This window comes from Micropterus salmoides, unplaced genomic scaffold, assembly GCF_014851395.1.
Source record: "Micropterus salmoides isolate LMB-PRFRI ecotype aquatic unplaced genomic scaffold, ASM1485139v1 Ms_hic_scaffold_14, whole genome shotgun sequence".
In the NCBI taxonomy this organism is placed as follows: domain Eukaryota; kingdom Metazoa; phylum Chordata; class Actinopteri; order Centrarchiformes; family Centrarchidae; genus Micropterus; species Micropterus salmoides.
Window position 1 is genome coordinate 19,798,718 of NW_024040485.1, and position 26,884 is coordinate 19,825,601.

The 26,884-nt window shown below is 41.0% G+C and overlaps 1 protein-coding gene across 1 annotated transcript in view; it reads right to left on the reverse strand.

Moving 5' to 3' along the window:
- LOC119902184 (semaphorin-6B-like) overlaps positions 1 to 25,981 on the reverse strand; it is a 38,607-nt gene extending 12,626 nt beyond the window's left edge. The window contains exons 1-15 of the mRNA XM_038718196.1: positions 25,420 to 25,981; positions 12,917 to 13,040; positions 11,806 to 11,917; positions 10,889 to 10,949; positions 10,714 to 10,776; positions 8,156 to 8,254; positions 7,976 to 8,066; positions 7,599 to 7,718; positions 6,897 to 6,985; positions 6,597 to 6,814; positions 6,380 to 6,511; positions 5,926 to 6,075; positions 5,572 to 5,748; positions 3,059 to 3,199; positions 2,226 to 2,303 (exon numbers count right to left, since the gene is read on the reverse strand). Of these exons, the coding sequence (XP_038574124.1) occupies positions 2,226 to 2,303; positions 3,059 to 3,199; positions 5,572 to 5,748; positions 5,926 to 6,075; positions 6,380 to 6,511; positions 6,597 to 6,814; positions 6,897 to 6,985; positions 7,599 to 7,718; positions 7,976 to 8,066; positions 8,156 to 8,254; positions 10,714 to 10,776; positions 10,889 to 10,949; positions 11,806 to 11,917; positions 12,917 to 13,037 (1,652 nt within the window). The 5' untranslated portion in view covers positions 13,038 to 13,040; positions 25,420 to 25,981. The remainder of the gene's footprint in view (positions 1 to 2,225; positions 2,304 to 3,058; positions 3,200 to 5,571; positions 5,749 to 5,925; positions 6,076 to 6,379; positions 6,512 to 6,596; positions 6,815 to 6,896; positions 6,986 to 7,598; positions 7,719 to 7,975; positions 8,067 to 8,155; positions 8,255 to 10,713; positions 10,777 to 10,888; positions 10,950 to 11,805; positions 11,918 to 12,916; positions 13,041 to 25,419) is intronic.
- Positions 25,982 to 26,884: the final 903 nt, after the last annotated feature.

Genomic DNA, 26,884 nt, shown 5'->3' on the forward strand with positions numbered 1-26,884 from the left:
TGGTCCCCCTGCCCTGCCTGGCCGGTGTAGTCATCCTCCGGGACAACCTCCTGAACTGTGTGTTCTCAGTTACCCTCCTGCCCTGCATGTTAGGCCAAGCGCCTTAACTGCCCTGTTTCCTGGGCATGATCTGCCTGTTGGGTGGTTCCCCCGGACTGTTTTGTTCCCTAACCCTGATTTGCCTGTTTTGTCTTCCTCCTGGACCTTGTGGCCCCCCTGTTTTGCCCGGCCTGTTGGGTTGTCCTCCGGGTCGGCCCCCTGAACTGTTTCTCCCTTGCTCTGCCCTCGGGCCGCCCTTCTGAGGTTTCCCCGTCTGGTCCCTGGACTGTGTGTTTTTTGTTTTTTCTGGCCCGCCTCCTGTCCTCCCTCCACTTACCCTGGTCAGCCTGGACTTTGTTGTTTGTTTTTCTGGTTGGTCTGTTTTTTGGTTGACCGTCTGGAGAAGCTCATCGGTGGGGGGGTACTGTCACGATCCTGTCCTGAGCTTGTCTATGTTATTATTTTGGCCATGCCATCTCGGTGTTTTGGTTTCTCTGTGTCTGGGTTTCAGTCCTGTCTGTGGTCTTGTATCCAGTCTTCTACTTTTGTGTGGTGGTTCTGTTCCTGTCCCTCATGTGTTAGTTTTCCACCACCATGCTTGGGTTCAGTTGTTTGTCTTTCCCCCCCATCAGTAATCTGCCTACCTGCTAGTCTCTGTTTTCTCTTCTGTCTCTCTGCCTCGTTAACCCTGACCCCAGTCACCTGTGTTGCTCGCGCCCTGCTCGTTAGTCACTGTGTATAAATGTCTGGTGTTTCTGTTCATTCCCTGTCCGGTCATTGTCGCATGTTAGTCCTGTTGGATGTCGTGTTTCTACACGTTGCTACCTTCTGGATGTACCAGTTCCTGTACTCGGGAGTTCTGTTCATGCCTGTTTGTCGTGCTTGGGATAAATAAACCCTGGAACTCAATCTAAGCTCAGTGTCTTGCATTTGTGTTCACTCCTGCTGCACTCACTCAGCAGTCCGTGACATTAGTACTATATTGAAAATGTTCATATTTAAGTTGTTGGATAAGGAACTGTTTTTTCTTTTTTTTTTGTGTGTGTGTGTGATACTTTCCAGTTGGGTTTTACACATTTGCTTAAACTGTACAGGAATGGGAATATTTGTTCAATTAAATTCATATGGCACATATTGCCATGTCATCCAGCGACGCATGATAGATGCCATTATTGATTTTCTCTTTTTGCATGCCACTCCACAGGGAGGTCAGAGATCAGGGTTAGCTATACAGGTGACGTGAGCTGGAATTAGGGATTGCAGTACTATAAATGTTTTACTTGGATGAATAACACAACAATTCTGGATATTATCTTATATATTTAATATTCATTAGAATATGAATTTATAAGGATATGGATAAACATTCTTTTGAAATTATTAACTGATCAGGTAACAAATTAAATCATGCTTAATGAAATACTATACACCCAAACATCTTTACTAGCTCTGTTGGCTAACAAAATTAAATAAATATACCTACAAAATAAAAGTAACAAACTTTTACATATTCAGAACCATTATTTAACAAGCTAAATTAAAAAATTATACTATTTTACAGCTTTACTTGAACTCACTAACTAAAATAATTACAAAAAACAGACGGAGAATGTTTTTTTGCGTCAACAGTCTGTTCACTGGTACAAACACGAACTACTAAAAAACATCAAGGACTTAACCACTCTCGTTTGTTAAAATAATAATGGGTAATTATAAGTACAGAATATTTATCACAATGTGCTTGTTTATTTCTTTACCCATTTACTGATAATTGTCTTTTTTTATTATATTTGCCCAGACTTGATTTAAATTACTGAGCAACAAGCGTCACTGTCCTCTTTATTTCTATTTTCTTACATTTATAACTTACATTTATAACTATGTCCAGATGTCTCCTTGAGGTGGCATTGTGGAATAAACAAAAGTCTGAAAGCACAGGGGCTTGGGTCCTCGTCTCTCAAAGTACAAAAACCCTCTGCCATTGTTTTATAACATTTATTCCCCCTAGTTTACATGAAGTGAAATACAAATTCAACATTAGCTTTGTTAGCTTTCTATGTACGACATGCAAGAATGTTGCAACTTCGCCAATAAAACTCCACAAACAGTACCTTCCTGAGTTTTTCAGACAGCAGTTATCCAAAGGTGGGAAACTGTTCAATTGTGTGTGTGTGTGATGTCCTCACCGTGTGCCTGGTCTCAGGAAGGAGCAGGTGCTGCCTCTGGTCCAGCCACAGTATGGGTCCCTGGAGGCTAGACAACTCCTCCGCACACACACACACACACACACACACACACGTGTTAGACATGGGAACAAGCGATTTTAACTGCAGAAGTTAGCTAGCTTCCCGTCTAGCTGGCTAACAAGGTAACTAATTATGTAGTGGGCCATTATAACCCTACAATATGAAATACTGTATGTCCCTATGGACCTGGCCTTTATATGTTTTGAACTGTGTGTGGAGAACCTGTGAAATGCTAAATCCTCATCTGGAATTCATCTTTATACACAGCAGTCACTATATGTTACTACAGTTTCCTGTATCCAAGTGTGATATATTGCTGCTGTGGGAATCAGGTTCACAGTGCTGAGTTCAACTTCAAAAGATCTTTCCTATATGTGCAGCAATAAACAAATGCCTTCTTGGTATTTATAATGAGTCATCCATTTTATTACAAGCTCAAGTCAAGACGATCTTGAAGCCTTTTGTGTCAAGTTAAATACTATTTCCCAAGGATAGAATTCTCCCAAAATAAATTTTAAACCAAACAAGCTATCTGTAGTTCAGCAAACACACATGCCATCTATCCCTTGCTGGCTGAAAAAACAGCAGAATTGCAATATATTTTACTGGGACAACTGCACTAATATGGAGTGAAAGCAGCAAGTTGGCCAGTAAGTAGTAACTTGGCTAATGGCCACTGCTACAGTCAAACTGACCTAATTATGTGCCAAAGAAACACAGAGAGAAAGGAAACTACTCTCCAAAACAAAATCAGGTGACTGCATGTCACTTACTTCATGCAGCGTGAGTGCAGGTGGCAGCGAGAGGTGGGCAATCGGACCAGACAGGAGGGGAAGGCCAGCAGCAGAGTATAGCTGGTCCGGTCCAGTGACAGAGACAAGAGCTGGCGAGCCTGAGGAGAGTCCTCACCACACCTGCAGACATAGTGAGGCACAGATGTGTGAAGACAGGAGGCAGAGGGTAATGAGCCAACAGCGGGAGGTCAGTGTACTCTTTTTGGCCCCAGACCAATCTGTGACAGGGTCAAAGGCCTCATCTGTTGGTACTTGAAGACAGACAGCCTAGTGCCCTAACCCTCATACGAATCAACAACATCAGCATATTAGAGTTTTATCTAGAGCCAGAGCTGTGTGGTGGGAAGAAATAAACTCTCTTTTGTGTTAGCTGCTGTTGGGTGAAGCCAAAATCCCAATGTCTTTGTTTTTTGATGGTCTTTTACACTAACTAAATCTAATTTGCAAAGGTTTTCTGGTGCTACAAAAGATTGGATCACATCAAAACAGGCATAATTTGTATAAATGATCACCAATTCAAAAAAGCAAAGATGCTTATTTTCATCAAGTCAAATAGAGCTGAAACATTTAGTTGATCAATCAATATTTCTGTTGAACTATTTTGATAATATTTTTATTGTCTTTTTTAAAATTAAGTTAAAATGCCAAATATTCTCTGGTTTCAGCCACTCCAATGTGCACATTTTATGCCTCTCTCTGTTGGATAAGATGGTTACAGTTTTTCTCAGTCGCTTTGGTGCATTTGTCAGATCAGAATTGAAATTCTCAAAACTAATTGTTCAACCTCCACATCATCTCGTCACTTGTGCACATCATAAAAGCACTTTCTCATTGTTTTGAACAAATTGCAAATGGCTTGACACACTGATGCAAATGATTATGTACAATTGTCTGCTGTTTCCTACATTATCAATTGCTTATGTCCTGCTGATCATAATGAATTATACCAGTCTCTGCTGAATAATCTTACCCCCCAAAACATCTAGGCATAAGTTCATTGCATTAGTCACTACATGCAAAATGGTTGAACACGTTATCAAAAATCAAAGTTAAAATACTTTATTCATATCCTTTGCCTACAAGTATATACTGTAGCTAAGCGAAATGTTGTTTCTTAAGGACCATAAACAAAGTAAGAATAGACCACAACAACATCACAATTGCAACACTCATACCAATACTCAATACCAGTAAAAAAAAAATAAATAAATAAATAATATATATATATATATATATATATATATATATATATATGAGAGCATGTGAAACAGTCTTTTCATAAGAATTTTGTTGAAGAGGATTATGAAAAATATAAAAAAGTGAGTCAAAATAAATTTTTTTTGTCTTCAGTCAGAATTGAGCACACAACCTTAAACCTATAAGTCCTATGCTCTACCAAGTGAGCTAACCAATGATACAACAAGTCACACTATAATTACCGTTATGGTTATCTCGAAATCACAAGAAAATGATGAGTAAATAAATATTTGATTAGGGCTTCCATATGTATATATAGACATTATATATAAGATATCTGTTGTGATGTGGAAGACAATCTGTGATACAACAGGCAACAGTCCTGTCTCTTTCTTTTCTTCTTACAATGACATGCTCTGTCAACAAATTACAGTACGAACAGTAAAAGCATAGCTGTGATTCCTGTCCTTTCTCCTGCAATGTATAACTTTGTACTGGTGAAAGTGATATATGCCAGACAAAAAAAGTGCAGCCTTGTGCATTTTCAATCATTGTCATCAAATTCTTAGCCAAAATGTACATCAGAACATACTTACAGAGTACACTGTTATATTGACAAGATGGCTAAACATTTTGACTTGCTTTTTCATAAACAAGACACAAGGACTTGCCGTTCTGATGGCACTGACAAGTTCTATAACATAAAGATTTGCTTTTGAGAGATAGACTAAGGATTTTGAGCAAGTTATGGGCTTTTGCAGGTAATCCACTGTGTTGTGCTGTTTGCACTACCTGTTTCGAGAAATGCACTTACTGTTTTGCAAATGTTAAGGATGATTCGAGAAATGCACCAAAGCGACTGAGAAAAACTGTAATTGAATACCTTTGCATTTTGTGCTTTGGAATTAACTGTAATAATTACCTCGGCCTCTTTTCATTATTTTTGACAATATTTTGACCCAGCGGTTATTATGTGACTGATTCTAAGTTTCAACTGTATGTCAAAAAATCTTTTAATCTTTTAATTAAACTCTTTTAATTATATATGTGAATATCTCTGTAATAGCTATGATCAAATAAATAACTGAATAGGCGTTTACTCAAAGCTGCACTTCAAAAATGTTAAAATCAGACATTTAAAATAAGTGTAACTGAACTCCTGTTCTTAGATAAAAAGCACCTCTGCTCTCTAGTCCTCAAATGGAGGCAGGCAACATGAGACCTGAGCTACTTGGAGCAACATGCCAAATGTACAATTTATTGGAGAGCAAGGACAAAAATGTACTCCTACTCACTTGTCTGGGTTGAATCCTTCCACCTCCTCCAGAAACACACTGCTGTGGGAGACAGAATCTCCACTGGGAATCATCAGAAACTTCAGAATGGTTCCTCGGGTGGAGCCCAGGAACAAGACCGTACGGTTCTTATGTGGACCAGCCTCTGTGTCGACCACCATGGATGTCAGCTGGTACCTAAACAGACAGACAGACAAACAGACAGACAGACAGACAGACAGATAGATAGATAGATAGATATAGATATAGATAGATAGACAGCCATAATGCATATTTTCAGATTTACACTTGTCATTTTTATGCCATTAAAAATTCAGCATGGGCGCTATCAAACAACTGAGTCAGTATATGTACCGGCCCATAGTCTTGACCACCCAGGGTCTGTGCCCCAGTAGTGGAACGGTCTCGTCCATCAGTGGGTGGGTCTTCACAAAGTTCAACACCTCATCTGGCAACGTGGTAGAGGAGCTAAATCTGGATCCCTGCACTGCACATCCCCCTGGTCTGCAGATGGGAAAAGAAACATAAACATAGAAAGTGAGGGCTGAAGAATGGATAGATAGGACAGAGATAGCGATAGAAGTCCAGAGAGAGCAAGAAGAAAAGAGCCAGAGGAGTTCTTTATGTGGCTGCTGGAAGCTGTATTAGAATATTTGCTGAATAGTAGTGAAGTTGCTGTGTGATTGACAGTTGGAGCTTATAGCAAGGGAGTAAGTAGATGTCAGACAGATGCTCAGGACAGCAGCACTGCAGTATTTTGCCCAAGCTCTGCTCACATAAAATTTCTATAACAATGCCATAACAATACCTAGGTTTGGGCACTGCTTCATCGGGTACGGGAGTCCAAATAGACTCGGGGGATTTCTGCTCTTTAAACCGGCCCTCAAAGACATGAGCGAGCTGCTGCATGTCAAATACACACACCGCGGAGCCAGGGATGCTAGCAGAGACAGAGAAAAGAAGACAGTGATGGAAAAAATTATGTTTGTGCTTCTTTGTGTGCTTCTTTGTGTGTGTCTCAGTACCTGTTTGGTGGCGTGGAGAAGAGACCAAGGATGACGTCTCGTCCCTGCATGTGGATGATGTTGCTTGTGGCGTGTAAGAGGTTGAAGTAAAAGTGTGAATCTCCTGGGACGGAGCAGTTGAGCCGTGCCTTCAGGAATGTGGTCCACTGCTTCTCGAGGACACGCTGAGAGCCACCCAGGTCTGCCTTACACACACGAGCCACACGGGACACCATCACCTGGGGTAAAATGAGTGAGGTAAGTAAAGTGGAGGGATAATAGAATAAAAGAAGAATTAAAGTAAAGACAAAATGAGAGCACCTTCTCGAGATGATGAAATTCCATGGCCATCTCTCTGAAGAAGAAATAAATATGAGGACCCCACTCCATGGAGCTCACAAAGTAGGGCTCTGAAAATTAATATAAGAAAAACACTGTTAGACAAACACACACACACATACAGAACAGCAGCGACGCAGTGCTGGAGGCCAAACATAACGTTCCACAGTTCTTGAAATGGCGCTGTGATAACAGTCACATCAACATGGACCGCTGCTGTCCAGTCGCTGTCGCTGATTTAATATTCATGTCCTGTTCCATTTATCATCATAGACAAGGGGATTCATATTATTTGTCCAGCACTGTTCCAGCTCTGACCTGACCATACTTGCTTTTTTTTCTCCATGGAAAACAGGCTCAACTGTGCAGTTTAACATTTGGTAAAACCTTGAATCTGTCCAACTAATCTCAATATATCACTCTGTCTGAGGGTGTTCTACTTATAATGAATCTATTAAATGCAAGACTAATCATCTTTGGTTCCCTGAATGTAGCTTATTATTTAGCTACTAGAATCATCTTATTCGGCTCGTAAGCCACTCATGAAAAGACAGACACAGCCATTTCATTTCCTTTTAGTAAACTACTGAAGAAAATGGTGATGGTTTCTGTTATGTGCTTCCTGATTGTCTATTGAAGGTGTCTGGCTTTGGAGATCATTTATGTGTCTGCTTCTAAAAGTACCTCTGAACCATTTGGAGTCGTGTTTGACTGTGCGGAGGGCAGGGCTGTCGCCGAGGCTACGATAGATCACCGCATCGATGGCCAGGAAGTCTGTCACAGTGCCCGTAAAGAGACTTCCATCTGAGAGCGAGGGAGATGCACAGAAAGAGGAAAGGAGGAGATTAAGAAGAAGAAGGGGAAGATACAGATGGAGAGATAGCACAAGGTCAGGAAGATTAAAACCAAACAGGCAATGCAGCGAGAGGTCTGACAATAAATCATTTGCAAAGGTAAACACAAGGGCAAAGGTGTTTCAATGTCTGGAGCTGAAGACTGAGCCTGCTGTCTGCTACAAACCCTGAATTCTTCATCTCTAGTGTGCAAACAAAAGACACTACCTGCAAATAAAGCCACATTGGCATGACGTGGATCATATGGGCACCGTGCCATCCCACTGACAGGCTCTCCCACCATTTCTAGAGTGTCTCTCTGCAACAGGAAAAAAAAACACAGATAAACAAACAACAAACTGGCAGATACACAGAGAATGACCAGCTGACAGATAGATGGATACTAACAGTGTAGTTGGCACAAAGCGGGTTGAAGGCGTTTGTTCCACATACAAACAGGCCACCATGCTGGCTGAGCAAAACCTTGATGAAATTACGGCACTCTCCCTGTAGAAAAAAACACAAAAAGAAAAGATTTAAGATGAGGAGAAGGCAAAGTGAAGAACACAGTTTTGAACCAAAGCTAAGCTCAAAACTACCAAGACTGCCAGTGTGAAGTATAACTAAAAACAATCCTTAGAGGGAATAACGCCCTCAGCCACACTCCATCTGGAGGAACAATAGGATGGAGGCTTTATAGATGTCTTCAAAGTGGAGGCTGAAACTCGATGACACTGGGCAGCCTCTCATTTCCTTTGTGACAGTATTTTACAACAGTATCTGGTGACATGAAGCTGCAAAGGTGGAAATATATTTGATGGAACTTGAATAAAACTGTGTAGGTTGATGTTTTGTTTATAAAAAGGTAAATTCAGTGCTCCTGATATTGAATGATGCTAGTTAATGTTACTAGCTTACAGTATGTGTGACAAACAAAGTCATGTTTTGTTGTAGGACATTTTATTAAGTATACTGGAATTGAGACACCAAGTATATACCAAGTATTTTGCACCTCATTGCACCGATTGCCAAATGCTAACAAAACAGTGCTCTTACTTGGGATTGAATTACACATGCTTATCAATTCCAGTTTGGTGGGTTTGACCTACAGGGGATAATAAGTGTTAATTTCTGGCAAAAATGTTAGTTTAAATGAGACTGAGGAATTTTCCTCCCGATAATATATTGGTAAAAAATGTTCTTTTTGTTATACTATGACTTTATATATATTTTTAGACCTTTTTAATAGCAGACTTTCTGACTCACCACAGGAAAAGTAAGTAAAGAAATAGTTTGTTGTGTTGGGAATATGCTTATTTGCTTTCATACCTAGAGTTGGATTAGAAGACTAGAAGTCTGTAGGCCTACGGTGAACGTGTTATTGGAGCCAGCAGATGGTTAGCATAGCTTAACACAAAGACTGGTAGCAGGGGGAAACAGCTGGCTCTTTCCAAAATTAGCAAAAACTGCCAGGCAACACCTCTAAAACTAGTCCAGCATAATTATTTTAAACTTCTGTTTTGTGCGGATTAAACAAACAGGATTTAACGTGTTAATTAGTGAGTTTTAGAAGTACTGGTAGGAAGCGCCAGGCTAGCTCTTCTCACCCTTTAAGCTAAGATAAGCTAATCAGCTGCTGTCTCCAGCTTCAGATGTACCGTACAAGTGCAAGTATTATTAATCTTCTCATTTAACTCTCAGCAAAACAGCTTTACCCAAAAACTGATCCTTCAACATTTTGAATAATCAATGGATATTAAAGTTGAGGTGTTTCAGTTCTGTTCAGTTCCCAGAAATTGCTGGCTTACTTGCACATGAAACAGGGCTCAAGTTATTGTTATTAGTTCTACCTGTGCTTTCCCTGCTGTGACATTTCAAAATGTCTGCTGTTAAAAAAGGTCTGTTCTTGGACTGCACTAACTTTAACTACTTGATGCTGCACATTTACCTAGGCTATATATGATATTAGACTGTAATGCTTGAGGGCGGAGTCTAGTAACCATTCTACTGTATGTCAGACTATTTACAGTTGCATTAATAATGCCATTAGTGCTTTAAAATTTGAAGTCTTTATCTGAGTTAGCAGGCTTCAGCTAATATTTTTTCACCTTTCTATCTTTTGTCTTCTTCCTCTCATGCTGTCACCATCTCTCCACCTCAGGCCAGTCTTTTTCCTCCTGTCTTTGTTCCTCTTTTATCAATTCCTTTTTTTTCGCTCCTACATCTTTCCTTCTCTCATCTGTGTTCTTTGAAGCAACACATCTTTTCCTTTTGTTGTCTCTCTGCCTCTTCCTCACTACTACTTACTGATCCTTATTTGTTTCTACCCCAGCTTTTCTCTGCCTACACACATCCCGTCCCTACCTATATAACTCCCTTCATCAACTGATTTCAATTACAGTTTCCTCCCTGAGGCTGTCACTCTGCACAGTTTGCTCTTTAATGTTTACCTTTTTCCTTTTCCACATGTTCCACCCAGATTGGATTTTGCCTGTGGCACAGCTACATTTATACAAAAAAGCATATATTTTGGGGTACACCCTGTCAACTGAGCTACCATCCCCTCAAAACTTTCTCTTTTGTAGAATCACATTACCTTCATATGTCAGAACACTGACAACTATCACTTTACATACACACATCATTGTTCCACTTTTCAGTCTTTCCCACAGGCCTCAAATGAGATATATGAAGAAAATTGGCACAATGCAGGTATGCAAGAAAATGACTTTCAAGCTTCATGGACATCTTTTGGCCTTTTAACTGAGCTAGCATGATTAAGTGATGTGCTGATTCTGTATCAACAAAATCAAATTTGTGTAAATACCGTATGCAGGTGCACCCAAAGGAAATAAGGTTTCTCTAACAGCTGTTGTGTCTGTCCATGCGTGTGATAGTGTAGATAGTGTTGATGCAGGTAAGAGTGGATCTCAAAGTCAGCGTGTTGTGTACGACAAGCACTGTACCTCATGTTTGCCCTTCATCCGGCACACTCGAATGTCATTCTTATTGGATTCCCAAGTCCGTTTCTGCCAAAGGAATGAACCTCAGTGAGAATATGTTTGCGTCTGTGTGTATGTGTACGTTATCAGTTATTAATGCAAGTTTGGTTTTGTGTGCACGCAAGGGAATTGGTCTTACCTTGCTATAGAACATCTCATCACCTGCCATGTTATCCAGCTCCACTCTGTACAAGTCATCTCTACAAAACACACAACACAACAAATCAGTGCCAATTCAATACTGATGAAATCTGATATAAAACATAAGCAATGTGTAAAGAAGGAAGAAAGAAAGCAAATATTTTTATTCATTTCAGAATAAAAACTGATTTATAAATTTATATTTAGAATTTTATCTAAGGGTAGGGGCTAACAAAGCTATAGCAGCTTGTGTTAACGCTCAATTAGCAAAAAGAAGAGTTTGTGTGAGTATATGTGAATGCATGATCGATCTGTGTTGCATAAAACAGCAGCCGGCTTAATTTATAGTTAAATGAAAAAAGAATTCTCACCACACCATTCCTACAACCTGTTTGTGTTTTTTTGTGACACAAATCTGTTCTGGTCAATCAAGCAAATGCCATGGAATTAAAACTGTGTATATATGTGAAATGTTTCACAGGGATTATATCATTTATTTGTGTTATTTATGTGGTGAGTTTATTAGTCTTCAGGTTTGCATGCATCTTCTTGTAGGGTCAGAATATAATGTTACATATTTATTGGGATTTAAATGAGCCTTGTATTTACATTGTTATCTACAGTATATTCAGCTTTCACCAGGAGGGACAATATTTTTCCCGGAGGACCAGATTTGGCCCGGGTACCACTATTTGCTGTGAGGCAAATTTTCAATATATCATGTATAAGAGTGATGTGAACAAACAGCATTCACTTGACATTTAACAACAAAATTGAATACAACCTCACTAAAACAAACTGAATATGTCCTCTACAGTGACAGCAGATGGAAGCTGTGGCATCAAATGAAAAGCAAAAGGATATTAATGCGAGAGCCTCAGTAACACACAGTTGGAGGCGGTTGCCGTTGGTTACCTGGCTCCTATGTAGAGCGTGCGGTTAACTTGGAGGACCGTCTGGATGTGCAGCTCCTGTCTCTGAGCTGAACGATGAGCTCTGCCCAAGAACACTGGATACCTCCGCACAACTGACATGAACACACAGACAGACAAATAAGAGTGAAACGCTTACTAAAACAAGCTAGAAATGAAGCACCGTCTCTCAAGGATACTTAGACAGTTGATGACAAAGAAAGTACTTTTTCCATCTATAGTGACCCAAAGAAGGCCATAAAACAGCTTCTATAACCTTCACTTTAATAGTGTCTTCACTCATTCTTGATGCTTTGGTTTAGGAAAGCAAAGATAATGGGCAGAGATGAATGGTATAGCAGTGAAAGCACACAAAATACTTTTATCCTCTAAGTGCTTTTTTTTGTTTGCTTTGTTGCTTATGTTGGTGCATGCAGCTCCATCATGAGAAAAACTATGTGCAATCATTATTGTTATTTCATTATGAAAAAATGCATTCCATCCCGCTCCCTTCCTACATTTCATATAATGAATGAGAGAGTGTAGATGAGGTGGAGGGAGAAAGTGGCGGTATCCGACTATGCGAAAGTTTCGAAGAGGAGGACAACTGTCTCCACAGGGAGCCCTCATCATCAGGAGACAGATTGGGAAACTGTCTCATTGTCCTTGACTGCAGGGGAGGGAGAGAGGATGTAGCAATCCATCTCCACCTGTCTCCTCCCCTTCTCTCCTCCACCCCTCAGCCTTCTCTCTTGTCATCTGTATCACCACATCCAATCAAATTTTCTCCCACTTTTTCCACCTTCCTGCACCTTTCCACGCCCTAACTATAATTTCTCCCTCTTTCTTATTGTCTTTATATCCTTCTACCGCTCTCATATTTATTAAACTACTATACTGCCACTGAGAGAGGGACTCAAGTATCTTTATATACCTGTATGCCCGGGTAGCTTGAAAGAAGCCTCACACCAAGGCTCTAACCCTTGACCCCCGATTTCCACATCCACCATGGTGCCATTCATCAATGCTACACATACAGTCATGCAGTCACACACACACACACACACACACACACACACACACACACACACACACACAGTGGGAAGGAAACATACCCTCTATGGGGACGTAGCTGAGTGGACTGGGTTCCTCTGGGAAAGAGCCATCAGCCACTTGCAGCAGCAGGAGAAGAAATGTGAGGGGAGGAGCCACGGTCGCCATGGCAGCAACACACATGCACTGTTAATGCAGAGAGAGGGGAGAGAAAAATGTCATTGTTGTGTACTCAATATTTTTCTGTGTGTGAATGTGCAAGAGTGACATTTTGACAGATTTCTTAATCAGCAGGTACGTGTGTATATATGTATGTGTGTGTGTGTGAGGACAGGGTCACAAGTGCAGCAGGGTACCTGCTGTCATCAGCCTGGCTTCAGCAGGGAGCCAATGTGTTTCTATTGTCTGCTTAGTGGTGTAAAGGGGATCTATTGTCAGAAATGTCACTCCATTGTCGAACAGTTTGAATTGAAGGGGATTCTCACAGTCATAAAACACACAGAGAGACAAAAACATTCACAGGATTACAAAGCCACTTTTGGTGGTAATGTTCCTTTCACTAATTGTCTTTCTTTGCGGACATATGGAGGTTATTTTACTGGTAATTAGCGACAAAAAGGAATAGATGGTCTTTATAGGGAATAACTCGGGTAAGCTGGACAATGTCTTTCTAAAGGTCAAAAGCCAAGAATGCCCCAAACCATGAGCAAGATAAAGGAGGGGAAACAGATCTTGGTCTTTAAAAAGTTAAGAGGCCACAACAGGGTCATACCGTGCAAGATATGTGCACACACAAACACACATACAAAACAAGACTACAAGTCTTCAGCGACACTAGCGGCTCTGTGAAGCTATGCGTCGGCACAGTGGTGCTTTGCGCTAAATTCTAACATGAGCATGCTTCCTAGTTCACAATGACAATCCTAACATGCTGATGTTCAGCAGGTAGCCTGTCATCTTTATCATGTTCACCATTAGTTTAGCATGTTTTCTAATTAGTGTATAACACATGCAACTGATGTAAATGTCCTTAGTTTTGCAGGTACTGTATAAATAGAGTTTTGCTGTGATGGTGGCGCTAAATGAAAAGTTAGGGGATCACCAAAGTCTATAGGATTCATTCTATTGGGACCATGAATGTCTGTTCATGGCAATCCATCCAATAGTTGTGGAGACATTTCAGTCTGGACCAAAGTGGCGGACTGACCGGCCAACCGACATGCCATCCATAGATCCATGCTAAAAACCAACATAAAGGGGTCAAACAGTCAAGAACAAGCCTCCATGCTGTACATCAGTATCTCTTTCACATGTAAAGCCAAGACAGTAGAATCACACCTCTGCACGTAGGTTACTACCAGGTTTTCTGGCAGCCCCACCACCAAACAAATGTTAAAATGTAGAAGATTTTCTCTGCATTTAGGCCCTGCGATGGACTACCTCTCCAGGGTGTACCCTGCCTTTTGCCCGATGTCAGCTGGGATAGACTCCAGCCCCCCGCGACCCTGTGCGCAGGATAAGCGGTTGACGATGGATGGATGGATGGATTTTCTCTGCATTTACTCAAAATGCCTGTGGCTCAGCTTGTGTAGCAAACTATCTTTGATGTGACAATATTTCAAAAAAGAAGAGGAGAAATAAAGAGAATGAAAAAAGACAAGACAAACCAGGAGAACAAAAAAAGGGTGGAGCACTCAGATTTATCTTGGATTGCTGAGAGCGCTTGCTAAAATCCAAGAAAATGTGGAGTTTGATGAAATACAAATGAAAAGAAAGGCTGAAAATTGAAGAAAAAGGTGTGAGCAATATGAATGCTGTTCCCATCAAATCAACCTGAATGCACTGCTTCCCCCAACCCCCGCTTATTTCCTTTCATCCTCCATCTCTCTCCCTCCATCACCCGCCCCCTCCCATCATTTCTCTTTCTTTATATCTCTCGGCTTGTCTGTTCCAGGATAAAAATGCTACGACTGTTTTCAAAGACAGAAGACCAGGTAGAGAGGTAGATGTGTTAGTTGCTAAGGCAATGACAACTGCTATTTGAAGCACACCAGATTGATGCGCCCAGATGTAACGAGCACATCCTCATATACATAAGCACATTCACCTGTATTGCCAACATTTGAGACTGTGCATGGGCTTGAGTGACAAGCTGTTTGAAGACATCAGTAAGGTGAAGTGGGCCGCATACTATACACTGGGGGCCACTTCAAATGAAATTCTAGCCCAGAGATTGCAGGTTTGACATCTCTAAAGCTTTCTCCTCATCAGAAGCATTGGAGGAGCCCTGAGGGGGGTGGAAGGCTTGTTTCGTCCGACTCTCCATTGGGATTCCCTGAAGTAGAACTGATTGAGTCAGCTTTAGGGTCAGCCTCATTTCATTACAGCCATTTCATGAGAGGGATCCAAATTTGATGCTTAAACCTAAAATGAAATTCTGTTGTCTTGTATGCAGTGAAAGGATGGATGGATGGAATTAAATGAAACATGTGCTCCAGTGAGATTAGGCATCATATAGTTTTGGACCAGCTTTGTCACATTAACCCCTTCCCACTATGTGACGCAGTTTGTGTCAAAAAAACCCACACTGCTCCTTCTCAGAGTCAGAAGTCAGTGAAATCTGAACACACAGACATGATCTTTTCCAAGAATATCATTACTGATGTCCATCAGGTAATAAACGTCCATAAATCTGCTTAGAAATGATTTTACAAAAGATGCCCCTGATAACTTGCAAGGAAATCATCACTTTCTAAAATTACTTCTGTATCACAGTAATCTAGAGAACAGGAACTGTTAATTCAGCATACTTTTAATGATGTCAATTTGTCAAAATGCAAACAAGTATACAGTACATAAAATGCTACAGGAGTGTTAGCCTACAGCATATCTCGCTGAATCCATGGCGACATTATCACTTCAAAGTCAGACATTTTGTCTTAATTTAAATGTAATAGGAGTGTCAAAATCCATTTAGATTAAATGTGTTCATGTTGAGGTGTTACTGTATAATTTGTTTGACATTAGCAAGGCTCAGAATGTCCCATCAACTTGGTTCTTATATTCCTGAAGCACTGACCTCTATCCATTCATATACAGAGATTGGCCTTCTGTCGAATGGACATACAAAACAAAAACTAAAAGAATTTAAAATTCCGTTTAGCTGCATTAAACTGAAAACATATCAAGTAACATGCAAATTGATAACATTTCTAAGTAGCTCAACCTATTCTGAAAACAACAATATTTGGCATACATATAATAACTAAAGGCCTGCAAGTGAAGAGAGCAAAAATCCATTTGCAAACAGCCTACACATGCTACATCCCAAAACTCTGCAGCCAACCATTGATATAGCCTCCTCATTACAGGGTGCATTGATTAAGGTTATTGATCCAACCATCTTATCCATAAGATAAACCATCAGATCTAGGCCAACAATGCTGCTGGCCAGTGCCATGACAAAGGCAGTATTTTAATGCTCTGGGCTATAAAAAGAGGTTTGAGGCAGCAATTGGAGGTTTGGTTATCAAGGGTTCTTAGTTTTTCCTGCTGAGCCGAAAGACAGAAGAGAGAGATGAAGGAAAAAACACGGAGTGGTTTGAGTAAAGCACAAAAAAGAGGAAGAGCGATGTCGCCTGCTACAGACTTCCAGCTCATCAAGCTATAAAAAACAGGCCGCTGGTGACAGAATGAGTATCAGGAAATCAAGGTGACGGGTGGAAAGAAGAAAGGGTGTTATGCTATTTGTGTCAGATCGTGTTGGTGTGATAGGATTAAATGGTGTGACACTGACACTGTTATCATGGGATGCATGTAATGACGGCGACAGCCACATGGTGTAATCTACCCTCATCAAGCGACCCATTAGCAAATCACCTGCTAACACTCGCATCATTAACCAATCAGCAGGTCATCTGACAAAGCATAATCACACGCTTTCACCTCTTATCAGTCTGTCCATATGTTTTGTCCTCATCAGCCGGACTGAGCTCCATTTCATAAAGTCTTTCTCCAGTGTGCTCTTGTTCATCTGCTTCAGCTGATCTGACATGATTATCTATTTAATATTTACCCATGATCCAATCCTAAAATGCCTCTGTGGCTGTTCGTGTATGTAGGACAGGCTCATATTTGCACAAGGCATCTCAACTATTAAAGCTGCTGAGCAAGATCAATACACTCTCAAATCCTGCTAAACAGAGACAGAATAAAGAGCACCATCCCTATCCTCACTGAGAGGCACTCACTGGTCATGAGGAAGCACTGAGACATAAATACAAAAGGCCCTAAGCAGTCCGCCTGAAGGCACAGATACACAGCTAACCAAACCCAACATTAAGGATGCTGCAAGCAGTGTTGTCGAGATGCTTGAGCCTTGACCCGACTATTGTGCGGACATTAATTAATCCTTTGATATATATGTGTGTGTGTGTGTGTGTGTGTGAGACAGAAATTGGACCAGTAAAATCTGAACACATATTTTCTTGCTGTTGACATTTTGCTCATCACTCTCTCTGAACTGTGCTTTCTAATGTGTTCTGTTAAAAATGTTGTTGTGATTAGGTCTACAGGCAAACATCTCTCTCTCTCTCTCAATTTTTCCCTCTGTCTCTCACTCTCTCTCTTTAGTTGCTGCAGCCACTCCAGTCAGTGCCTTTGTTACCGTAGCAACCAATAGCAAATCTAGGCAGAGATGTTCTATTGCAGTAGATGAAAAAGTGAGGAGGGTGGGTTCGCCCTTAAATGCACATACGTGCAAGCATACACACATGCTTGCGCACACTGATGCATAAACTTAAGCATGAACCCAGAATCATGGACATTCATATGAGCGTGCATAAACACATACATGGACACAGATATAAGGAGGCGGGGGTCCCCTCTCTCCCAGCAAGGAGGGGGATGGGGGAGCTGCAAGCATTTTGTCTCCACATTATCCACTGCGCTGGCAAGTCAGCATAGCTCATTTGAAATCAATTGGTCAGCAATGGAAAATATTAATTGAAAACACAACAGTGAATTTATTACACATGTTCACTGCTAAGCCTTTTTTTATAGGGTTTCATTTCAGAGAAGTACAATATCAAATTAATCTATCAGCCTGCATGAGCTAGCTGTGTGATTGTGGTTCTGTTACACACTGACTTTACTGGGAATAAGGTAAGCTGTAATGCCACAAACGTGATTACTTGAAGAAGTATGCGTATTGGTAGCCATCTTTTTAAAATGTTTTTTTGTCAATGGAAACTGTGACACTTCCTCTGCACGATTATTATGACAAGTTGATTTACAATTAAAGAAAAAGATGGATCAAGAAAGGCTTCAACTGTAAAAAAAAAACCCCAAACCAAAAACAACAACCAAAAAAACAGCAATATAGAAACACGAAGACTCGGCTGAAACAGAATCCTTTGCACCCTCTTCTCATTTGTAACACACTTGGTCCTTGAGGACAGTGTGCAGGTTAAAGCCTGGAATAAAGTAAGATGGCCTGAGGGTATGAACACATACATGGGCTAAACTGAGAGAAGTGGGTCACCTTCACACTTCAGTACTCAACCCTACAAGCATTATAGCTTCATTAATAGACTTAAAACAGATTTCCACTGAAAAGGGAAGGGGCTCGGACAAAATGTAACTGTGAGAGATTTCAGAATGATTTTCTTACTATGGGACAGTGCTGATTCCAGATAGTAGTAAAAGTTTAGAGAAACATTATATGGCTCCACAAAATAAATCTCTCGCTTTTCCATTAACAACACCAGGAGGTGCATTCTGTCAGGTGTCTCGCCTCAAGCTTTAGGACAAAGTTGTTAGGAGTTCTAAATTTAAAGAAGCAGCTATTTCAAATTTACATCATACTCATGTTGTAAAACTCTACCATGAAAAGGAAACAGAGTTAGCTTTTACTTTGTAGTCCTTTATGTACCAAGATGCATTTCACACAAAATATCTCGAAGTAAGACTAAAATCTCCACACATTTCACAGATTATGCACTAAAAAACGGAATAAACATGTATGGAGCATCTCCAACGTCACCCACGCCACGTTGAAGGCTGGACTTGGGATTGCTGCTTTGCATCATACAAATATGAGTTGAGTCTAATAAGTGCTGACTTTGTATGTTCAAAATATAAGTTGGGAATTCTTCCACTCACTTCTGAGAAACCAGTACTTAACGACCATGGTGAAATATTAGCTCTTTCACTGATTGCCTGGCAAGAGCTCCCAGCCACAAAATAGTCTAGCACACAACCTCCCATAAAACTGCGAATTCACATTTTTAACTTTGGTTTTTGTATGGATTAAACAAACAATATCTGTTCATTTAGAAGTGCTGGCAGATTTTCTTTTGTCAGAACCAGGCTAGCTGTTTCCCCCTTTTCAGGCTTTGTGCTAAGCTAACACGGCTGTAGCTTCATATTAACGTACAGACATGAGAGCGGTCTCAATCTTCTCAGCTAACTCCCCACAAGAAAACAACTGAGCATATTTCCGAAAATATTAAACTATTCATTTTTTGTCCACACTTTGCTTTGGGGTAACTGTGATTTTATGAATTACATGCATACCAATTCAAAATGGTTGCTGTGGGAATAATTATTAGTGGTATTAGAAATCTCCCATGACAGGAGGCAGTGCTGGTAGAACCGCACAGACAGGTCAAAGTAAAGATTAATGCATACAAGGATTGCTATTCATATAGACAGACCTGTTCACATGCACTCATAAACAAACACAGTGATGAGCAAATGTGTTGTTGTGCATACACACCCATGCACGAACACAAACACAATCATGCTCTCTCCGGCAGTGGAATCGCTGTGTCAAGTCTTTATCTTATCGAGGTGGATGCGATATTCCCTCAAGTGGCTGCCTGTCTCCTCAGAGCAGTTAAGTCACAGTTAAGGGAATATGTCTTTTGCTGTTAAATATCCTAAAATACGATTCAATCTGCAGGGTCATTTATATGCTAATACAAAGGTTACCTCTGCATAGGCGCAAGCGGTGTACTGTTAGGTTATGTGTGCATGTATGAAAGAGCAAAGCAGATAGACGAAGGAAGAGAGAGATAGTGAGAGTGAATGAACGAAAGAGGGAGATGAAAAGAAGATGGTAGCGGAGAGACAGAAGGGAGATGAAGGAAGAGAGGAGAGACGATACAGAGGCAGAGAGGAAGGGCAATATTCCCCTGGGTGAGTGCCATAGGTAATTAAAAAAAGGATGGACAGAGCTGGAGTCTAGCCAGAGAGAGCTCCATCTCCTCTCAGACTTCTTCCCCAATCAGGCCTTCTGCCTAAAGCCAAATTGCTCCTAGTGACAGACACAGTAGTCTATGGATGCAGTGAGTTATCAGCTTATGGATAATGGACATGTACATACAGTGGGTTAAACACACACATCAGAAAAGCAGGTGTGAAGCAATCAAACATTCGCAAATGACAAAATTTGGTGTACAAAACAGGTAATGCCTGAACTTCTAATGCTGCTCTGATACGGAAATGCACAGAAATGCACATGAAAACAACACGCACGCGCACACACACAAATGTGTGGTGCTGTACAAAGCTGCAGCAAGGGCAAACGTTACTAACCAGAGTTTGACTGCAGTAAGCACATATACATTCACTGCACAGCTCTGAGCTAGAGGCGAGCACATGAGTATGCAGTGCACGCTCTCAGACACACACTATGAGCACAGAGTCGAACACACACTCCAGTACGTACGACGGCAATGTAGATGCAGTCTAATTACACAACGTGACAAGGGTTTTTCATCGATGAATTTGACCCGTTTCAATGCTGTTATTATTCTGTTTTGTCAGACGGTGTTAATGGTGCACTTTGTACTCTACAAGGTAGTCCACTGACGTCTGTCTCCAGGGAGCATCTTTTCTTCTGCGCGTCTTAAGCTAACATTTGTGATTTTCTAATATATACTACAAAGAAGAATCATGTTACTGCTGGAAAGTTGGTGTTTTCATATGAATAAACTGTGATAACCGCCAAAAAATATAATTTTTTGTTACATTTTTGGTTTGTTTGGTTATAGACCACAACTCAACATACCCCTGCCGTTCATATTTCTACTTCAAAAAAGACTATGCTAAAAAGCCTGTGCGAATGTCTCAACGTGGCAGCCATTAGCATATATCTCATACCCTGTTAGTGGCTTCTCTTATGGTGGCACAGAAGGAGGCACAGGCTGATAGGTAGCTCATATTCACGTCATGTTATTCTTTATGCGCTGTGATCACCAGTAAGGGTAAATATAGCTCTTTTGGCAGAAGCCTGCTAAGAGGATCACAGCTCACAATAGGTGGTCTACACACAACAGATATCAAAATGCCAAAGAACCTGCTTGTGGACTGACATATGCACACAAACACACAGCTCCAGCGTACACACCCGTACGCAGAGACAACACCTCCCCTGAGAGCTTTCTCTCCTCCTCGCAGGTATAATTGTGTCTCTGCTATAGTTTGCTCTTCTCTGCTCAGTTGTGACTGGCCCCCAGATGAAAAGCCATAATTAAAAGAGAAAAGTTCTGTTTGTTGCAAAGAAGGGATGGGTGTGGGAGAGGACAGGATGGGGAAAGATTAGCCACAACAAAGCTTCACCAGGCTACAAGACCATCTCGAGTAGCTGAGACAAAGGACTTGGATGCGCCTTTATCTCACAGTGAAAAAGTCCTTCAAATCCCTGTGGCTAAGCTGCCATAACTAAAGCCTGCCATTGGCTTAGGTCTTTGCTGAATTTGTTGGACAACAAATGCAGCAAAATATGAGAAGATAGACCAAGCTCCAGAGAAATATATACACCTCTATTCACTTTGTGCAAAGAAGTAAAAAGTCAAGTGTCTCAGCAGTGGCATTTGAGAAAAGGTTACTTTGTTATTTGCTTATTTTGCTTGTGTGTGTGTGTGTGGATGTGTGTGAGTGCCTCAGTAAAAGCTTGAAGTGGACGGTCATTTTCTCACTTTGCAATTTGGTGATGTAAATGAGATCACAAAAGGCGAGAGATTAGACTACCTTTATCGTTGTAAGTTGAAACAGCTGTGGTGCCACTCACAACCAAATTGCCAGGCAGTTAAATGGGAGGACCAGCTGCGTACAAAGAGATAGCTTCATTTGAGAGACAAACGAACTTGTACTTCTCATGACCCCCACATACACTAAAACAAATGCACACATAAAATATGCATGTGTGTGTGCCCTAAACAGTCACACCCTCACAGACCACGCATGTGCTATTACCTACCTGAGCCTCTGATGAGGGAGTGTCAGAGGTGTTATTAGGGTGATACAGTGGACAGAACAATAAACTTCAAAGTGAACACCCATGTCAGCGCGTTATAGCATGTGCAGAGGCCACACAGTGTGCACAGGGATGCATTAAAAAAGAAGCTGCACCTCCAGGGGGAGGAATCAGTGGCAGAGTCATAAAACTGAAGATGCATGGCCACTGTAAAGTATATGAGGGATTTTCACACTGAAAACAACTGCAAGGCATTATTACACGCTATAGCAACAGCAACCAAATCCACATCCACATGGTGCAGCCACATTGGCCACCTGAACATCATTTATCTTGATGTGTTTATGGCCCCATGAACAATTTACAGCAGAGTTTGCTATAGGTAAAGCTCCTCGGCTTGTGTGATATCTGTTATTTTGCTCCTTTCCTTTTTAAACATTTGGAGAAAAGCCCAGTTAGGCTTGTGAAAACCTCTCATATCAACACAGAGAATGTTTGCACAAGGGAGTTCATTTTGAATATACCTGTCTCGGGATAAGAGTTAGTTTCTGTAAAGAAAGTATGACTGCGTGACTGCTGACCGCCTGGCCCTCTTAATCCTGCACAATGACTCCCTGAGGCCCACACTGCTGGAATAGGTGACCCAGCAGATGCCTGCCCAGCTAGGTCCTTCTGATCTTACTGCCCTGAGGTTTACAGTCTTTAACACCCCTTTCAAGCTTCAAGTCATTTTGTACTAAAGAATCCAACCAAACCCTACCTCCAGATAAACACTGCACTCTGTGTGAAACTGGAACTTCAAAAGATACTGTAAATGGCTGCTTTTGAGGAAAATAAGCATTCCTTCAAATCTCTTGACACTACTCAGAACTTTTTGTATTTTTATGATAAGATTAGAGAATAATCCTGTCTACTGTCTAACACAGAGTGGAGTGGTTACTTTAGGGCAGATGGGAGTTGATACAGCAAGTTTCGAAAGTTACTTAAAGTTCACCTAAACACTGTAAGTTGTTCAGATGTATTAACATTCCTTCATAGATAATCAGAGCAGTGAGTGGGAGGTATCTCCAGGCTGTGTCAAAACCGGTGAAAACAAGGAAGTCTACAGTGAGTATAGGTTACAGCGAATGACAGAAAATAAAGAAAAAAACATTCAGTTATTTAAAAAAAAAAAAAAATCTTTTGGTAGCTTTAAAACAGTTTGCTGGTTGGTTCAGGCTTGGTGAAAAGATCCAAGATCCCTGATTTGAAGTAGAGATGGAAAACTGAAGGTTTATAGACCCACAGTGTTAAAACCAGGAGTGTTTGTATCACTCAGTGTTCCTCTCTGTGTACTCTCTGAGGTAAAGAGAGGCAATTCGTCGCCGATTGCTTGACGTAGTCTCTTGGCGATAGGAACAGAGAAGCTGTTAGGTAACATCTCTTTGCTTCCAACGTCCTTGTCTGTTTCATCTGACTCTATTTAACACGCACATGCACACACGCACACGCACACGCACACACACACACACACACACACACACAAGATCTCAGACAGTCATTCTACACATTTTTCAGAAACTTGCTTCTTAGCAACCCCCAACACACTAATCTGCTGTACTCTCTTTGTGGGTAGGCTGAATTATGCTGCAATACAATCTAATTTTTTCCCCGTGCTTGAGGTGCCCTGTTTACGGCTTAGCATGTGTGATTGAATAGGGTCCTATGTGATCAATAGAGCTCATTAAATGTCCCTGTGGGCATTTGTTTCACCGTGAGGCTCTCTTAGATTGCTTTTACCTGCAGCCTGCTCGGCTTTATTGCTTCAAGTGGTTCCAACTTTGTTTGCAGCATAATTAATTTTATAATTGAATTACTCAAGCCTGGCCATTGCATGCTATTTTCCTAAATGTAGACTGAAGTATCAATTTGGTTCCCTTCAGTATGGACTGGATGCTCGAGATGGGCGGGTGTTACACTGCCTTCTAAAGGCAGGCTAAAGGAAACAGTGGCTGCACCTGTTGTTCCCTGCGGTTGCTGTGTGTGGGGTTAGCACCTGCTCACACGGCTGCTGTGTGGCTGTCTGTGTGGGCAGCAGGGATAACAGTGAGACCATTCACACCCGCTTAGACTGCTGTCTGCAGCCCCTCTCCTCAACGCTCGTTCACACTGAGCTCTCTGCTCCATCATTTATTTTTCTGTCTTTTACACCCTCAGCCTATCCCCCTGCAGCCTATACACCAGATTGCTATCTGCCACACTTTATCCTTTGTATCCCCAGTCTGTCTGTCTGTGTTTCTGTCTCGCCTCCTCCCCCTCCTTCTTCTATTTTTTTTTTTTGTCTCCAACCTCTCTTCAACTTACACAGAAACACCAAACATAAACAGCAGCAGCTGGAGCTGTTATAGTCCTTCTGTGGAACTCGATAGCTGTTAGTGTGAAGGATGAAGTTGTAAACAATAAATTACATATAACTACTAAATCACTTCAGTAAGACCTGGGACAGCAGTGAGCATTTAATTTAGGACATGGAGGATATGAGTGTGCGGTGTGGTTATGGGCGATTTAGATGCCTTATTGTAAGTGTGCAAGACACATTTTGGACAAAGCATATTTTAGAGTTCTCTCTTGAGTTTTCTCTAGTTTTTGTCAGACATCCTTTGGATCTGCACTGGCAACAGCAAATACAGTATGGTGTGCTCTGTGCATTTATCATGCCACTCCTGTTTCTCTATTGTGAGTGAGTAATGACATAATCAATTGACTTTATGGGCTTCCAAATCATCACATGTGACCTTTAACCGGAAGCCCTAAGCAAACATTTAATAAAACATGACGAATTTACACTGGGGAACAATTAAATATAACATCTGAAAGCAATAAGCCTCGTTTTAATCACGACCTATGACACCCGGTCGTGATCTAAATAAGAATGTTAATCAGGCTTTGTGCTAGTCCTTGCATTGCAGTCTTATAATGGGCAAGTATTGTGAGCTATTTTTGCTGAGACATCACTTCAAATCTGTGTGAAAGAACAGGCACTGTAAAATACTATGCAACACGTGAAAGAGCAATGATATGTACAAAGATATGCACATGGCAGCCAATGCAAATAAAACATCAAACTTGCATCAGTTACAAAGAGCAGTTCATGCCAAAAGAGGACCGGGCGATGCCAAACACACCCGGTAGAGTAATAATGCAGCATCGCATTTGGCGGCAGTAATACAATTGCGTACATGCTGTATATACCTGTTCATGCATCCACCCCCCGTCTCCCTCACAGCATATCCATCTCTCAATCTCACCATTTGGCACACTCACCGCACCAGATGGCCAGGTAGGGAGGCGGAGGCAGGTGCCAGTCGCCAACTCGCCCTCTCTGGTCTTTCTTCGTCCTCTCTGTGGAGTAAAGGGTGATGGATGCCACGAGCTCTCGGTATCCAAAGCCTCTCTGAAATAACAGCAGCTCCTTAGCCGCACCTCACCTGTCTCTTCCCTCTATGGTTCCTGCGCGCCGCCGTAGCATCACCGTTTACCGAATGCGTCCAAAACGCCCAGTCAACTACAAAACGTTTTTTTTTTTTTTCTCCTGGAGAAAAGGAGTCCGTAGTCTAAATGTGTAAACGGTAACCTATTGAGGTTCAATGTCATCCAGATTACGTTTTCTTTCCCGGTAGCCTTATTCGGACCCTTTCAAAATCCCAAATCCTGCAATTGCGGACTGTAATAAGTCTTCTGTCAGCGGGACCGACCAGTTGTCTTCACTTGGTCGAGCCACGGCTGTGAAATTAGTAGTCAGCAAAATGTAATCCCCTTTTTAAATTTACAGTGGCGAGGTGAAATGTCCAACGCGGAGCAGTCACAGTGACAGCAGGGGCCCATAATTCACACCCCTGAAACACAGTCCTGCAGTGGATCAATGATGAATGGACGGCTCTCTCTCTCTCTCTCTCTCTCTCTCTCTCTCTCTCTCTCTCTCTCACACACACACACACACACACACACACACACATTCTGTTCTTTGTCAGCTAATATTGAAATAAGCTTCTGTTTGATTATGTTCAGGAAAGTTGTAGGTTAAAGGGCTTAAAAAAGCTGCGGGAGTAATACATTTATAGGCACAATTTTGTAGAAAAAATAAGACTAGATAAATAAAAATTACTTTATCGCTAGTATAATGATATAGCTGACATAACATGCTTTATTATATTAAAATGGAATACAAAGATAAAGATAAAAAAAAATACCAGCACCATTTAGGGAAATTATCAAACACTGAATTAAAATACGTTTTAAAATACTGGAATAGATGTAGGCCTGCCTATCTTGAAAACTATATAGCCTACTGTATGTCCACATCTGCCATAGCTATTGAATAATTAAATTATTCTGGACTGTAGTGAAAAGTAATGTGCATCATTCAAGTAGCCTTCTGTTCTATCATTTTGTGGTACGTTAGTAATAGTATTTGGGAGAAAATTTTGCTCTACTCTATTTCACATTTATTGTCACAGAAAGATAAAATTATAAAATATATTCAACAATAATTTTTTTAAACATAATTAGTGAGTCTGTGTGTGTATGTGTGTGGTGTATGTGGGGTATCCTACATATTGTCAGTCATAGTCATGACATAGTGAACCTGATAATACAATTTAACAAAATGTGCTATGTGCACATTTTTGTTAAATTGTATTATTTTTTTCACGAAACAAATAAAGAACTGAATTAACATTGCTTTATTTTCTAAATGTAAATCTTCTAAATAAACAATGATTTACTAACT